This window comes from Macaca mulatta, chromosome 13 (assembly GCF_049350105.2).
Source record: "Macaca mulatta isolate MMU2019108-1 chromosome 13, T2T-MMU8v2.0, whole genome shotgun sequence".
NCBI classification, from domain to species: Eukaryota; Metazoa; Chordata; class Mammalia; order Primates; family Cercopithecidae; genus Macaca; species Macaca mulatta.
In genome coordinates, this window is record NC_133418.1 from 101,023,390 (window position 1) to 101,039,666 (window position 16,277).

A 16,277-nucleotide genomic window follows, 5' to 3' on the forward strand; every position below is an offset into this window, starting at 1 on the left:
GGGCTCAGGAGAGCTGAACCCATGAAGGAGGCAGGGGTGGGGGCTGGGGTGGAATGTAGGGGCGAGTCTGCACTCAGGCCCCCTGTTCAGGTGCCAGACTTCTCCAGGCAGGACTTGCTGGAGCATAACACCCCCCATGGCTTCCCCAGCCCTCCCCCAGCCCCAGCCCCTATGAGCCACCTCGGCGGCCTGCTGCTTTGAGCCACTCTAGAGCCTTAACTTTGTGACTCCTCCAAAGGGAAGGAGGAACCCGCCCCGCTCCCACATAGCGTCCCTGGTCTAAGGACATGCAAGTCAGAGGTGTGTGGCTGGGGGCGCAGCCAGGTTCAAGGGCACCAGGCTTTCTCCCCTTTCCCTCCTCTGGGGATTCCAGTTGGGATGAGAGGGCTGTCCACAGTCACACTACACAGACTCAATAGCAGATCAACCCTTGAATTTGTTTTTGAAAAAATAAAAACCTCCGTGGATCTTTCTTTCCCTGAAAACATGGCCTCTAAAAAACTGTAGTTCCCGTGCTTTTGTAAGATAAAATTTCAGAAAAATCTTTCCACACAAATAGCTTTTATTTGTGAAAATGCTGGATCTTTGCTGGCTCGATAGCCATTTCTGACCCTGATAGAAACAGTCGCGTCAATGGTTGGGAACTGGGAGAGGCTTGAGGAGCACCTCAGCGCCCGCCCTGCTCAGTCCCATCCCCACGGCTGTCCCGTTCTCCCTGGGGCCCGTTGGCCTCCCTGGGTCTGTCTGTGTCTCCCTAATCATACATCTTGGGCATGTCTGCCTGTCCACACTCTGCCCATTCACGTGGTGACTCTCACCTCTCTGTGTCCTCAGCAGATGTCCACTGGAGCCCTGGGACAAACAAGAGTCCTTGTGTCTGTCCTTCTGTCAGGGAGCTTTGCTGTCCACGCAGGTTGTTGGGCCTGGGGCTCCCACAGGGTCCACAAGCCAGGTTGGGCAGGAGCCTCCTTTTTCTAGAGGCAGGTGCTACTGGCCTAGTCAGGGACACAGGTCTATCTGAGATAGTCTGAAGGCAACAGACAAGAAGTGCCAAGTGGGGTCCTGAAGCACAGGCCAGTCCCTTCAGGACATGTTGCCAAAGACTCCACTTCCCAGGGAAAAAGACCGAGTGCTAAACTGCCAGGCCGGGTGCTGAAGGGTGGAGGAGGGCGATGTCAGACCCCAAGGGTGCTGGCTCCTGTGTCCATTCACAGTCCCCCTCTCAAGCTTTACGCCAGGCTGTAGCTGGTCCTCCTGTGGGAAAGGAAGGAAGCCAAGGAGAAGGATGGAAGTGGTGTGGGCCCTCCCCTCTGTCCTGCCGCAGAAACCCGCGGAAGGTTTGGTGGCTGCTCCTTGTCTTCCCAACAACTCCTCTTCAATTCCTCCCCTCCCAAGTCCTGTAAATAAGCTACAACCCTGGTTCTCCAGGTGCCATCAAGCAGTTCCCCATCCGCCTGGCCTTCCCTGACTGGGAAGTGTGCCCTTGGTATCTCTCTGTTGCAGAGCCCAAGGCCGTCACCCTGGGCAGGGAGTGGCTGATGATGGGATCACCCACTGCCTGTCCTGCGTGGGCCTGCATGATGTGTGCATGCTTGAGGACTTTATGTGGGTGAACATTGGGTGCTCATGCACATCTGCTGGGCCAGATGTGGTGATGCTGCAGCAGTGATTCCTTAGTACCTGCTTAGCCTCAGGCTCTGTGCTGGGCTCTTGGGATGCAAAAAGGAATAAAACAGCCAGCCCCAGCCTTCAGGGTTCCCATAGCCTCCCCAGAAGATCAGACAGTGAGTAGATCCTCCCCATCAGTGGGGTCGGTGTTCTGGTAGGGGAAGGACCAGGTCAGAGACCTGCTCAGCATTGCCCGTGGGAGGCAAGAGCCAAAGACTCCCAGGCTTCCACCCCAGGGGGAACCATGATGCCATTCACCAAGACAGGGACACAGAAGGAGGAGCCAGCTGGGGGGACAAGATCAGTTCCGTTGAGGTTCATCGAGACTGAGTGCCACGCTTGTGGGCTACTAGGTGGAAATGTACGCATGCCAGCGATATGCGGCTCTGGAAGTTGAGGGAAGCTCAGGCTGGAGGGGCAGCTCTAGCAGTCACCAGGCACAAGGGGTGCCTGAGTTGGGTCAGGCTAGCAGATGAGATACTGAGGGGGCTTTGGAGAGCAAAACCAATAGAAGGTCAAGGAGGGAACCCTCACATACCACAGTCTACCAGGTGATCAAAGGAAGAAGACTGAGAAGGGGTGGCCAGGGTAAGAGAAGAAAATCCAGGAGAAAAGGGTGACCCTGAGCTAAGGAAAGAGTGTCCCAGAGGCAGGACTGTGTGACAGCAGGGACGTCTGCAGACTGGTGTTAGTCATTCCCCCAGCAGCGCACACTGTGCCTCCCTGGGTGCAGGGGACGTGCGGGGCTTACCTCCGAAGGCTCAGCCGGCTGGAGGCGTCCTGACTGGGCGTCTTTGGAGTGGAGCCGACCATGAGGATGCAGAGCCCAGCAAGGATCATGCAAGTGGGCACGGCACCGATGAGGACCTTGAGGGTGACCACTACCTCCTCTGCCTGCTTGCAGGCCCCTGCCTTGTACCCCGAGAACCTGGAGAAACATCACCCAGCCATTAGGGCAGGGCCTGCTAAGCCTGGCACCCTGAGTGGAGGGGCCCCAGATACCTCACCCCATCCCCTCCTGAAACGTGGACTTCATTTCCTGGCCAGATCAGGAGAGGAGTGTCAAGGGGACAGACAGGCTGACCTGGGAGAGTTTAGAGAAAACGGAGAATGGGGGAGCTGGCCCTCTCAGTCTCATGCGCAGAGAAACATGGGGAAATGGTTCCCCACACTCTCCAAAGAGCAGCGCTTAGCCCTCAGGCTCATGGGTGCCCCGAGCTTGGTAGGTGGGGGGCTTTGCCCTCTTCCCGCCCACTGGTCCTTGGTGCCTCTGCTGTATCCTGACCCTGGGACTCACTCCAGACTGAGGGTGGAGATGCCCAGGGCACATGCACCAGACAGCTTGGTGAAGAAGACGTAGGAGGAGTAGAAGATGGTCTCCAGGCCTGGCCCGTGATGGTGCTGCAGCTGAAAGTCATCCACCACGTCTGGCAGCATGGACCTGTGGCAGGGGCATCAAGTTAGCCCTCCTAGCCCGTTGGCCACCAGCAGCCTGTGAACTCTCTGGCGACAGAGGCCAAGGTGGATTCATCCCTGAGTTCTGTGCCCAGGACCAGACTGGCCACCAGAGAAGCAGATGGCCTGTGTGCTTGTACCCCCGCCGGCCCCTGCCGGGCCCCCCACCATTCCTACTGCCTGGTATCCTCTCAGGAGGGCTCTGAGGACAGAGCTGGTGGCCTCCATCTCCTGCACAGGCTGAGTGCAGGGGACCTGGGACAGCAGGTTGACATGAAGGAGGCGACACCCACTGTGGACACACATGAGGCCCCCACACCCAGCCTACCAGGGTAGCAGCAAGGACACAGCAATGCTCACGCCAGATACAAAGGCCACGACATAAGCCACAGGTGCTGTGGGCACAGCAGCCAGCAAGATCGCAAAGGGCACCATCGCCTGGGGAGACACACACACCAGCTGTCCCGCCACCTGCTACTTCGCGGGGCCTGCTCCTTCACACACGGCTTTTGACTGATGACCCCCGTGCCTCGCCCTGTGCTAGGCCTTGAAGACTCAAGGGAACACAGATCCACCCCGGCTCAGGTACCACGGTCACCTCCCTCGCCTCTCCCCTCCAGCCACTCCCAACCCTTAATTCCTGCGTCACTCACAGAGATCCCGAAGGCTGACGTCTTCTTCCCAAAGCGCTGGAGAACCCACTCCCACAGCGGGGTGCTCAGCACGGCTGAGACCTGTGAGCAGACAGTGTCATCACGCCAGGGCTGTGCTGCCAGCGCCTTCACCCGGGACCTCAAGGCCTTGGCTTTTAGATGGGATGCCTGGCCTTGGCCTTGCACCCGATTCAAACCAGTGGCTATGAACATTGTAATCCTGGCCCCAATTCTACCCTCTGCTGGAATGCGGGTGACCAAGACCAAAGCAAAGTCCAAAATGTGGACCACCAGAACTCTGGCCACACATGTCCCCAACTCAGGGCCCCAAGTGACCTAGCCTCCACCACCCCAGGTCCCCTCACCAGGACGGTTAGCACCAGGCCCTGGACGTGGTCGTGTAGCTGGGAGGCATGTGTACAGAACAGGACCAGGTAGCTCTGCTCCACCTGAGGAGATGGACAGGAAGTGGGTATGTGCAGGGCATGGCAGGAGCTCAGAAGTCAAGGGCAAGGACAGGGTCTCGAGTCTGGCCTCTCCATTGGGACTTTGACTTGCTGCTACCATCATACAGTCCCTTCCCCCACAAAGGACACTTGTCGCCAACACAGAGATAAACACCACTCCTAGGCCACCCTCATCACCTGCACAGCTGTGATCAGGTGGACTTGACTACGCTTCCGGTAATGTGAGAGGAAATCACCCGGACACTGTCAGCCTCCTAGTGTCCAGGCCCTGGCCCTCCAGTCCACATGCCCTACCGGGATCTCCCTCCCAGCACCAGCCCCTCTGAGCCATGTGCCAGCCATAGGTTTCTCCCTGTAAAACTCAAGCTGAGACTGCACCCTGAACCTAGCAAGGTCTGCATGGCCAGCGCCAAGCCTGTTGGGGGCAGCTGGCCAGAGGTACCTGAACAGCAGCAGAGATGAACAGGAAGGAGATCACCAGCTTCAGGTAGGGCGGGTGCCGGGTAGTGAGGCCCAGCCCAGCCAGGAAACTCAAGCCTGGGCCTGAGGCTGGGGTGGAGGGGTCTGCAATGCAGGAGGGTGGCACCTTGGCTTCGCAGAGTTCAAAACCAAAACCCACCCCCGAGCAGAGCCCTGTCCCCAGCTTCTGCTTCCCTCCTCACCACACCCCATACCTGGCCGCTCCTTCACCCCTAGGCACAGTAAACTGCTGCACACGGGGTAAGTCACCGCAACCACGGCGGCCGCAATGTAGTAGAGACGGGCCTGTGGGACAGGACAGGACTGGGGTGGGTGATGTCTTCAACCCCTGGAGGTGGTGACACCTGAGGGGCGGGGCAGGACTGCCTCCCAAATGGAGAGGAGGGAGGCACAGCCCAAGCCCAGGACATTGGGTCCCCACCTCCCAATCACCCCACAGGACAGCACACTCTCCGGGCCCGGGCTGCTCCTTCCACGTACCCCCTGCTGACCCTGTGTTCCCTGCATGGCAAAGAGGACACTGATGCCCCAGGAGCCAGAGTGCTCCCTCCCACATTCTATGAAGCAAACATGGACTGCTGCTGCCTTCTGCATGCTAGGCCCCGAGGCTCCAGTGATGAATAAGTGAGCCCTGTCCATCCACAGGGCTCAGTGTGGGGAGGAAGACAGATCCAGGAGCAGGCGGTTACAGCATGGTGAGATACATGGTAACTCAGATTAACGGAGGAAGCAGGGCCGGGCCTGGTGACTCATGCTTGTCATCCCAGCACTTTGGGAGGCCAAGGTGGGTGGATTATTTGAGGTCAGGAGTTCCAGACCAGCCTGGCCAACATAGACCCCATCTCTACTAAAAATACAAACATTTAGCTGGGCGTGGTGGTGGGTGCCTGTCATCGTAGCTACTCAGGATGCTGAGGCAAGAGAATCACTTGAACTGGGGAGGCAGAGGTTGCAGTGAGCCGAGATCACACCACTGCACTCCAGCCTGAGCAACAGAGCGAGACTCTCGTCTCAAAAAAAAAAAAAAAAAAAAATGATTAATATAGGAAGCAGGGCCGGGAATGGTGGCTCATGCCTGTCATTCCAGCTCTTTGGGAGGCTGAGGCAGGTGGATCCCTTGAGCCCAGGAGTTCAAGATCAGCCTGGGCAACATGGTGAAACCCTGTATCTACCAAAGAAAATACAACAATTACCCAGGTGTGGTGGTGTGCACCTGCAGTCCCAGCTACTAGGGAGGCTGAGGCGGGAGAATCGCTTGAGTCTGGGAGGTTGGGGTTGCAGTGAGCTGTGATTGCACCATTGCACTCCAGCCTGGGTAGCAGAGTAAGACCCTGCCTCTGTATATATAGGAAGCAGGACAGTGCTACCTGTCATTCAGGGAAGAATACGTGTGCATTAAAATGCCTATAAACACATGCACAAGAGCGACAGCCAGAGCGAGTTCGGGAGAGGCTGCCTCTGGGGAGAGGAGCAGAGAGAGGGGGCGGGGCAGGGCGCTTGTCCTGTGCAGCCACCCTGGGCCTCATGTGCTGAAGAGCATTGCCCCTGGGGTTCAATGCTCTGCTGTTACTGTCTTGAGATTTTTTTTTTTTTTTTTGAGACAAGAGTCTCTTTCTATCGCCTAGGCAGATCGCAGTGGCGCAATCTCAGCTCACTGCAACGTCTACCTCCTGGGTTCACGCGATTATTCTGCCTCAGCCTCCCGAGTAGCTGGGATTACAGGCGCACACCACCACGCCCAGCTAATTTTTTGTGTATTTTTAGTAGAGACTGGATTTCACTATGTTGGCCAGAATGGTCTGGAACTCCTGACCTCGTGATCCGCCCTCCTCAGCCTCCCAAAGTGCTGGGATTACAGGCGTGAGCCACCACTGTGATCCCAGCAGTGGCTCACGCCTGTAATCATGAGGATCTACCTTTCTAACAAGGTCCCAGGAGTTGATGCTGCTGGTCCAGGGACCACACTAAGATCTGTGCCTCTCTGCCTTTGTATAAATCTGAAATATTAAAAACAAGCACAGGCCAGGTGTGGGGGCTCACGCCTGTAATCCTAGCACTTTGGGAGGCCGAGGTGGGCGGATCACCTGAGGTCAGGAGTTCGAAACCCAGCCTGGCCAAAGTGGCAAAAACCCATCTCTACTAAAAATACAAAAATTAGCCAGGTGTGGTGGCGGGCGCCTTTAGTCCCAGCTACTCAGGAGGCTAAGGCAGGAGAATGGCCTGAACCCGGGAGGTGGAGGTTGCAGTGAGCCGAGATTGCGCCCCTGCACTCCAGCCTGGGCAACAGATAAGATTCCGTCTCAAAAAAAAAAAAAAAAAAGCACAAAAGGCCAAGACAGCAGGGTACAGGGCACACAGAGGGGAGGCCTACATGAAGGCTGTGGAGGGTGGCCCATGCCCAGTCCTGAAAGTGAGGGCCACCCATGCTCAAACTCCTTTCAAAGGGCACCTGACCACACAGGGGAGGTGGCGGGAGGCAGGGATGCGTGTAGGAGGCGGAGGCAGCAGTTGTGGGGTAGGGAGGGAGCTGGTGGCACGGGCCAGGGCATGGCAGTGGGGTACAAGATGGCTGGATGCATCCCAGAAGACTTTTGGCCTAAAAAATGGGCAGGATTCAGTCATAGGTTGGAGGGTTGAGAGAGGGGAGAAGAGGACAGTGCTGGAGGATGATAATGTCATTACTTGAGGAAAGAGGGGGAAGTAGAAAAAGAGAAGGTAAATGTGGTGGATAAAATAGAGGTGTATCTGCTCAATGCTCGAGGGACCTGCTGTGAAAGGGAAGGAAGGGGCTTCCCCCTCTCCACCATTTCACACTGGGGGTTGGGGGCTCCCCCCGGTCAGGGCTGGGGCAGGGAGCACGGGTCATAGGCTTTGGCTCCAGGAGGACACCAGACCCCTCTGCTGCCCCTCCCCTAGCCTGCCCTGCAGCTTTCCCCACCCTCCCCCCACCTCTGGGGCTGGCCTCCTCCACTGCAGGTGGCCCAGGTGGCCAGGCCAGTGTCTGTTCTATTTTACGTCTAGAAGGAACCCAGGAGGAGGCAGGTTAGCAGAGGACATTAGATTTGGGGGCCATCTGCTCAACTGGAGGAGCAGGGAAGGAATGAGGGGGGGCAGTGAGTCCCCTAAAAGACAGCAAAGCGGTGTGGGCAGGAGAACCAGTCCTAGAGGAAGGAGGTGACCTTGCAGAGGGGACCCCAGGTTGGGGGCCATCCAGTGCACTTACCGCATTGGGGGAGACGGTGACTGGCCCCGGGGTCACAGTGGCCTCGCACCTGTGGTGTTTGTGGGCGCCAGACACGATGAGCCCATGGACAGTGGCCCCCATCAGTGTTCCTGCCATCTCCACAGTCATCCCTGGAGACAGAGCGCTGCTTACGGTGACTGAGAGGGAGTAGGGTCCCAGGGGCAGTTCCCTCCCCGGAACCCGAAACCCATGGCTGCACTTACGGTAGGCAGTGGCCGAGTCGCGCTCCCTTGGGCAGGGGGTCAGCAGCATGGTGAGCGCTGTGTAGGGTACCTGGAAGAACTGGGGTGCCTGCAGAGCTTAGAATCGCCCCCAGCTTTGCCTGGTGACAGCTGGCAACCTCCCCAATCCTGGGTGTCACATCCCGGCACCCACAGGCCAACCCGACATATCCCAGCTGGCCACCTGAAGTCGGAGCTAGGGGCCCAAAGGCAGGAGGGGGCAGCCAGCCCCGCGCAAGGCCAGCGAGAGCCAATGGCATGGTCCAGGCACAGGCGGGTGGGGAGGGCAGTGACCCTGCCCCCACAGCACACTTCAGAGTGGCCACGGCAAGCAATGGGCTTCGCCAGAGCACAGGCCCAGGAAGGGGCCCTGCTTACCGTGGCCAGGCCCTGGAACAGGCAGTAGAAGGTGGTGTACCAGAGGCCTCGCAGGCTGGTGAAGGGGGGCAGGAACCACAGGAAGAAGTAGGCCAGGGCGATGAAGGGGGTGCAGCCCAGCACCCTGCGGAAGCACAGCCAAGGTGAAGTGGTCCCTGGACCAGGACAGGGGGACACGAAGGGCCCAGCCTGGAGGAACCTCACCCCTTCTCGGCCCCTTGAGAATCTCTAGGCTGAGGCTCCCTGGGTGGGAGCCAAGAGCAGGGGAGAAGTGGCCGATGGGCCAGGCAGGCAGTGGGCGGCCACTCCTCGTGGGAGCTCCGGCTGCACACTCGGTGCCGCTGGTGGCACTCCCTGTGTGGACACTGGGACACTGAGTTGTACTTCCTCCGTGAGGCCTCGCGTGGGCTCCATCCCACCCTTCCCACACTCAGAGCCCCAGGCCAGGCCTGGGAGTCTTGGAGGCTTCATCCAGCCCCATTCCATCTGGGGAGGGAGAGTCCCCATGAGTGTCTCTGAACTCCTTATCACTCATAGTCGGTCCCCAGTGCAACTGCGACATTATCCGGGCTTGTTTCCTAACCACCCAGCAGGTTTCTGCTAGAAAAAGGACTGTGACAAACAGCGACCAGAGGGCCAGGACCAGGTGCCTGGATCCTAAGGACTGAGCGGTTGCTCACCAAGGCATGAGCCGTCCAGACCCCGTCCTCTGGCTCCTGTTGATGAAGAACCCAGCCACAGGGTCAGCAGCTGCCCCAGACACTTTTCCCCCAAACAGAACAAGTGACACCTGGGCGGCAGGGATCTGAAACAGACAGGGGAGGGGATAAAGAGCTGAGGCCCGGCAGCAGCCGAGAGCCCATCCAGGCCTGCCTGCCATCAGGAGGGGGGCCTGGGAACCAGGACTGGCTGGGGCAGAGCCGCAGTGTCAGGGGCTCCTCAGCCTTCCCCAGGACGCTGATCCCCGGGGAGGGAGCTGAATGCTGCCGCCCCGCACACTCCGCCACTGCGGAGAGGACTCCAGGGCCCTCATCTGGGGCTGGCTCAGAGCAAGGAGGGTGCCTCTGGGCTGACAGAGGTGGACACTGTGTTTCACAATGGAAAGGATTCATTGTTTTTTCTGACTATGTAAATAATACACTAATTAGAAAAACATTCAAACAATGTGGGAAAATACTAAGCGAAGCTCATCTGAAATCCCAGCATCCCGAGACAACTGCCAGAATCGTTTTGATGATCAGCCGTTCATAGGCTTTTTCGTGTGTGCCCGAGATTGATCAGTTTATATAAATGGGATCATATCAGAGTGTCATCTTAAACATTCGTGGATACCTCATTTCACTTATTATTATTATTTTTTAATTGAGACAGGGCCTCTCTCTGTTGCCCAGGCTGGAGTGCAGTGGCACCGTCTTAGCTCACTGCAGCCACCGCCTCTCGGGCTCAGGTGATTCTTCCACCTCAGCCTTCCAAGTAGCTGGGACCACAGGCACATGCCACTATGCCCAGCTAATTTTTGTATTTTTAAATTTTTTGTGGAGGTGGGGTTTTGCCATGTTGCCCAGGCTGGTCTTGAATACCTGAGTTTAAATGGTCCTCCCGCCTTGACCTCCCAAAGTGCTGGGATTACAGGTGTGAGCCACCACACCGGGCTGGATACCTCATTTTTTTATTGTTGGTTTTTGTTTTGTTTTGTTTTTGAGAGGGAGACTTGCTCTGTTGACCAGGCTGGAATGTGGTGGTGCAATCTCGGCTCACTGCAACCTCCACCTCCCGGGTTCAAGCGATTGTCCTGCCTCAGCCTCTCGAGTAGCTGGGACTACAGGTGTGTGCCACCATGCCCGGCTAATTTTTGTATATTTAGTAGAGATGGGGTTTCACCATATTGGCCAGGCTGGTCTTGAACTCCTTATCTCAAGTGATCCTCCCTCCTCAGCCTTGAAAAGTGCTGGGATTACAGCTGTGAGCCACCATGCTTGGCTGGATACCTCATTTTAAAAATTGGGTTTTACTTACCCTCCATTCTCCATCATTCCCTCCTGTAGCCAACATTAACGAGTTGGTGTAGATCCTTCTAGAATTTTCTCCATGCTCACATTTTAAACATGGACAAATACATATATACGTACATATCCATCCACACACACACATGGAGCCTTTGATTTGCTAAAATGGGATCATTTTATATACTCTTCTCTAAAACTAATTTTCTTTTTCACCAGAGCATCATGGAAATCGCTGTAAGTCAACTGGTATAGATCATTCTTTTGAATGGCTGCATGACAGTCTATTTGATAGTGAGGTTAGTCCAATCTGTTGGCTTCTGTGGGCCACATTAGAAGAAGAATTGTCTTGGTGAGGCACGGTGGCTCATGCCTGTAATCCCAGCACTATGGGAAGCTGTGGTGGATGGATCACCTGAGGCCAGGAGTTTGAGACCAGCCTGACCAACATGGCAAAACCCCGTCTTTACTAAAAATACAAAAATAAGCTGTAGGCCGGGCATGGTGGTTTACACCTATAATCCCAGCACTTTGGGAGGCTGAGGCAGGTGGATCACGAGGTCAGGAGTTGAAGACCAACCTGGCCAGCATGGTGAAACCCTGTCTCTACCAAAAATACAAAAAATTAGCCAGGCATGGTGGCATGCACCTGTAATCCCAGCTACTCTGGAGGCTGAGGCAGGAGAATTGCTAAACCCGGGAGGCGGAGGTTGCAGTGAGCCAAGATTGTGCCATTGCACTCCAGCTTGGGTGACAGAGTGAGACTCCGTCTCAAAAAAAAAAAAAAAAAAGTAGCCGATCGTGGTGGTGTGCACCTGTAATCCTAGCTACTTGGGAGGCTGAGGCATGAGAATTGCTTGAACCCGGGAGGTGGAGGTTTCAGTGAGCCGAGATCACACCACTGCACTCCAGCCTGGGTGACAGAGGGAGGCTCTGTCTCAAAAAAAAAAAAAAAAAAGAATTGTCTTGGGCCACATATAAACACATAAAATACACTAACACTAATGATGGCTAATGAGCTAAAAAAAAAAAAAATCACAAAAAAATTCATAATGTTTTAAGAAAGTTTACAAATTTGTGTTGGACCACACTCAAAGCCGTCCCGCCGTGGGTTGGACAGGCTTGGTCTATTATGTGGCTATGGCATAGCTTACTTAGCCAACTGCTTCTATATTGTTGGGGATCCACATTGTTTCTCATTTTCCCACTACAAACAGGCTGCAGTAAACATCCTTGAGGACCTTGCCCTCATTAGCTTCTGGCTTTTTGTTAAGCCTGAGTCAGAAGCGATGCCTACAAGGATGGTGGGAGCAGAAGCAGAGGTGGGGGTGGAAGGACCAGACCCCAAGGAAGATGCCAGCAGAGACTGGGCAGCTGCCCACACTTACCTGTGCTATATCAAGCAGGAAGAGCTGCAGGTAAAAGGCTGTGGCGCTAGAGGCTATCTGGTTGGGGACCCCACCAATGCCATAGCACACCTTCGTACAGAATGAGAGGCGACTGGCTCTGCTGTCCTGGAGGAGACACAGGAACTAAGCCTCCCAACAGACACAAAACAGGTCCCCACACCCTATGACTTCAGTACACGTCCTGAGTCCCTGTGATGTCTTCAGGGCTTTTCCAGCAACCTCTCAGCCCCATTTTGCCCCCATGTCATCCTAAGAGGAAGTGAGACAGAAGAGAAAAAAGATCTTAAACCATGACCTCTAAACATTTCCAGGGGCACGTTCTTCTGGACATCTTACCCTGGGCTTCCTGCTGAAGCCGCCGTCATTTACTGAGTCAGCATGGCTGTGTAAGCTGCAGGTCAGGAGACCTGGGCTTGAGCCTGCCTTTGTCACCTACCCCTCTATGTGACCTTGAGTAAATCACATTATCTCTCCAAGCCTGTTTTCCTCATCTGTCAAATGCTACATCCCTGCCAATTTCACAAGGTTGTTTCATGAATAAAGGAGGCGGTAGCTCATTTACCCATAGCCTGCCTGCCCACAGCCCTCCAGGGATGCCTGGCAGGCGTCTCAGCTTAGCATGGTCTACATACAGCTCCTGATGGCTATCCCATTGTCTAATCCAGCTCCTAGCAAATGGCACCGCTGGTCCCCTAAGGGGCTCAGGCCACAAATTTAGGAGTCATCTTTGATTCTTCTTTCCAATTCTTGTCTGTCAGTGAGTGCCTCCTAAGTGGCTTCTCTGTGTCTGCCCTTGCTCCCTACAATCCACACCACCCAGCAGCCAGTGCTCTTGTAATAACGTAAATTGCACGGTGGCCCATCCCTATAAACCCAGCACTTTGGGAGGCGGAGGTAGGTGGATCGCTTGAGCCCAGGAGTTCAAGACCAGCCTGCCCAACATGACGAAACCCCATCTCTACTAAAAACACAAAACTTAGCCAGGCATAGTGGCTGGCTGTAATCCCAGCTACTCAGGAGGCTGAGGCAAGAGAATCGCTTGAACCTGGGAGGCAGATATTGCAGTGAGCTGAGATTGGCGCCACTGCACTCCAGCCTGGGCAACAGACACTCAGTCACAAATAAATAATCAGATCCCATCTCCTCTCTGATTAAAGCCCTCTGATGGCTTTGCTATTGCAGGTTTTTTTTTGTGATATGTGTGTGTGTGTGTGTGTGTTTTGTTTGTTTCCAGATCCATGGTATTCAGTCAATGCCATTGCAGTTTGAACAAAACTCCAAGTCCCGATCATGGCTAAGCAGTCCACCCAGTTGGCCCCCTACCCACCTCACCTCAAATAGCTCTCCTTCAGCCACACCGGGCTCCTTCCTATTCCTCAAAATCATCAAGTCTGTTGCTGCCTCAGGGCCTTTGCACTTCCCATTCCTCTGCCTGGAAGGTGACTCCTTGTCATTCTGGTTTGACGTCACCAGCTTAAATGTCACCTCCTTCAAGAGGCATTCCCTAACCACTCACCTCTCTCAGTTGTACTTAGCGCCTGCTATGTTCTCATTTAGTTCCTGCCTCTCCCTACACGAGTGTAAGCTCTCTGAGAGCATGAACTCTTTTATTTATCATGGTGTTTCCAGTACCTAGAAAAAAGCTTGGTATACAGTAGGTGCTCAGTATATATCTGTTGAAGCAAGAAATTGGCCATGAAGACCCTGTGTAAAGTGCTGTTTCTTTGGAAGAAGCTGGGCATCTTTTCTCATCCTTTGCTGGGGGCCGGAGGGAGTGGAGATGACATGGCTTCACTCGTTTCCACATCTTGCAGGACACCCCAGCAGGCTCTTGTGAAGGGAAGGTCTCCCCAGATAAGGGATTATCACACTTTGCACACTCTTCCTACCCACAGGGGAAAACCACACTGGGGGCAGGAGGATTCTTTCCTGACATTTGTGTGAACATCATTTCAGCTTCCAGAAAAATTTAAGAACAGGCAGAATTCAACGTGACAGTCCCCCTCTCCCCCAGTGGGGACTCTTGTATCCCCCAAAACGGGCCTAGCAAGTTTTTCGAACTTTAGAAATAACTTCCAAGTGAAGCCAGGAATATGGTCCCGTCTTGCCGTCTCGAGGATGAGTTTTACTGAAAGCCATAAAAGTCCTGCACAGCTGGACAGTGAGCTGTACAAGGAGAAGCCCCTTGGGAGGGGCGGCTCCGGGTGAGAGGCGCAGCGCTGCTGTCTGTAGCTGCGTGACCCAGGGCAGGCACCTCGGCCTCTGCGCATCGGTGTCTGGAGCGACCGTGGCTGCCACCCCTCAGAGAGGATTCCACGCCGACGCCGCGTCACCGGCAATGCGAGTGTTTCCCTCTTGCTGTTAATCTCACCCCGAATTTCTAAGTTTCCCTGGGAAGTGAGAGTCCCCGGAGAGCCCCTTCATCTCACCTCACTTTCTTGTGGGACGCAATCCTGTGCTCCGAGGTGCCTGGTAGGACGCCCTGAACCAGGCTGGGGGCTGAGGTGTCAGGGGAGGCCACAGAACGCCCTGGGCACTAGCAGGGAGCAGGCGCACTCAGTGAGACCTAGGAAGCCCCAGGCCCCTTGCCCCGTCCAGCACAGCCCCGCTGGCCAGCACGGCCCAGCGCATCAGGCAACGGACAAGGGGCCCCGAAGACCCCGCCGCTCCCACCTGCCCTCCTCCCTTCTTGTCGGAGCCCATGGCCAGGACCTTCCCTGAGGCAGCCTCCAAGGGGAGCCTGGTGCCCGGCGAGACCAGGTTCTGGGAGGGAGGCCGAGGCCACAGCAGCTGCCTGAGGTCGGGAAGGACGCAGCCTCCCCAGGCGCTTCAGAAAGCCCTGCCTGCCCAGAGCTCGGGACTCCGGCAGGACCTGCGGTGGCACGGACAAGACCCCTAAGCCGGGAATCAGGACAGCAGGGACCACGCATCCCCAAGCTGTTTCCTTGGCTAGGGCTAGGCTTCCCGTCCTAGTTTCTATCCGGCGCCGGCACCTCCCGGCCTCCCCGCTCCCAGCCGTGTAACCCCGCGAGGGCAGCCCCTGAGCCGGCAGGTTTGGGCCGAGCCCCGCCGGGCTGCACCCAGCTGGAAAAGGGGCTACGAGGCGACGCCCTCGAGCTCCCCAGGGGCGCAGCCCCTTCCCGGCCCGCGCCGCCCCGCTCACCTCTCGCCCTCGCCTGGCGCTCCCCGGGCCGGGCTCCCGGACGTGCGGCTCCGGTTGCGGGGACCCCTCGGTGGCTGGTGCAGGGGGCGCCGCCATTGCCACCGCAGCGCCGCCCGCGGCCGTTGCCCTCGGGGTTATCGCCCTTGGGAGGGGCGGCTCCAGGCGAGGGGCGCGGCGCGAGTGGACGCTGGCAACGCGGGGGAAACGCAGAAACCGCGAGGGGCACCGTTTCTTTTGCTTCTCCAAAGGGCAACAGCGAAGAGCCAGAATCCGCGGGGGTAAAGGCCCGGCAGGTCCTCAGGACCGCTCTCCTTGGGGCGGATCCCCGAGGGGCGTGAGCGGCCCTGAGCGCTAAGGGCTCCGCCAGACCGCTGGGGTGACCGCGGTCAAGCAGCAGCTCCCCCGCAAGATGAAGCAAGAGGCCCGCTCGTTCAGGCTGGACCATGGCTGAACAGGCATTCCGGCGGCTACACATGACGCCCAACGCCTGAAATACACATTGTCCAGTCTCCTATACAGACCACGGGATGGCCAGTAACTAAGTTCTGGCCAGCGAATAAAAGCAGGTGGCACAGACAATATTCCAGAAAAGTCCTTAAAAGGGAAGGCGGGTGACAGCAGGTAGCTAGTCAGACTGGAACAGGGCAGGAGAGGGCCACGCTTCCAGCCAGGAGCCTCAGGCAACCATCAGGCGACAGTCAGGCGGTTGTTATGCTCCCTCTAAAATGATAATTGATCCAGCGGGGCCAGGGAAAGGCCGTCTCCCAAAAGAGAGAGAAAACCTGAAACTGGTGATCAGCTTCTCGGTAAGATCTCAGGAGCTGCGCAAGTGGGCTTACACAAATTGCGGAGTTGAACTGACATGTGATCCTCCAAGGACACTGGACTGGTAAGGGAAGAAGGCCTCCAGTGAGCATGGGTACAACTCCAGGAAACGCAGTGTGCACACTCCCCTCCCAAGTGCTGGCAGGCCACTGTCCATGCAGACAGGCCCCCCAAGAGAAGAATCAGGGGAGAAGGGATGCAAGACCCCAGAAGTATGCCAATGTATAAGACCTCAGGTCAAAAGGTCAAACTGTGTACTTGTCTTTCAGGTCACCTGCTTGGTCCTCTTCCAAGTGTACTTTCCTTCCTTT

The 16,277-nt window shown here is 56.2% G+C and overlaps 1 protein-coding gene across 1 annotated transcript; it reads right to left on the reverse strand.

Moving 5' to 3' along the window:
- Positions 1-544: 544 nt before the first annotated feature.
- MFSD2B (MFSD2 lysolipid transporter B, sphingolipid) lies at positions 545-15,366 on the reverse strand. The gene is made up of 14 exons (XM_015111811.3): positions 15,142-15,366; positions 11,958-12,083; positions 9,247-9,371; positions 8,567-8,690; positions 8,171-8,249; positions 7,947-8,077; positions 4,918-5,008; positions 4,686-4,807; positions 4,142-4,225; positions 3,777-3,857; positions 3,452-3,561; positions 2,966-3,109; positions 2,420-2,596; positions 545-1,254 (listed from the first exon to the last, which is right to left on the reverse strand). Exons 1-14 carry the CDS (start codon positions 15,235-15,237, stop codon positions 1,230-1,232), a joined length of 1,515 nt encoding a protein of 504 aa, XP_014967297.3. The 5' UTR covers positions 15,238-15,366; the 3' UTR covers positions 545-1,229.
- Between the last annotated feature and the right edge of the window lie 911 nt (positions 15,367-16,277).

Bases quoted from the DNA above. Each gene is read 5' to 3' on its own strand.
- MFSD2B (XM_015111811.3), bottom strand. From the start codon at position 15,237: ATGGCGGCGCCCCCTGCACCAGCCACCGAGGGGTCCCCGCAACCGGAG. The intron at 8,691-9,246 runs GTGAGCAACCGC...GTGCTTCCGCAG, and splicing joins TCTGGACGGCTCATGCCTTG to GGTGCTGGGCTGCACCCCCT. The intron at 3,562-3,776 runs GTGAGTGACGCA...GTGTCTCCCCAG, and splicing joins CGTCAGCCTTCGGGATCTCT to GCGATGGTGCCCTTTGCGAT.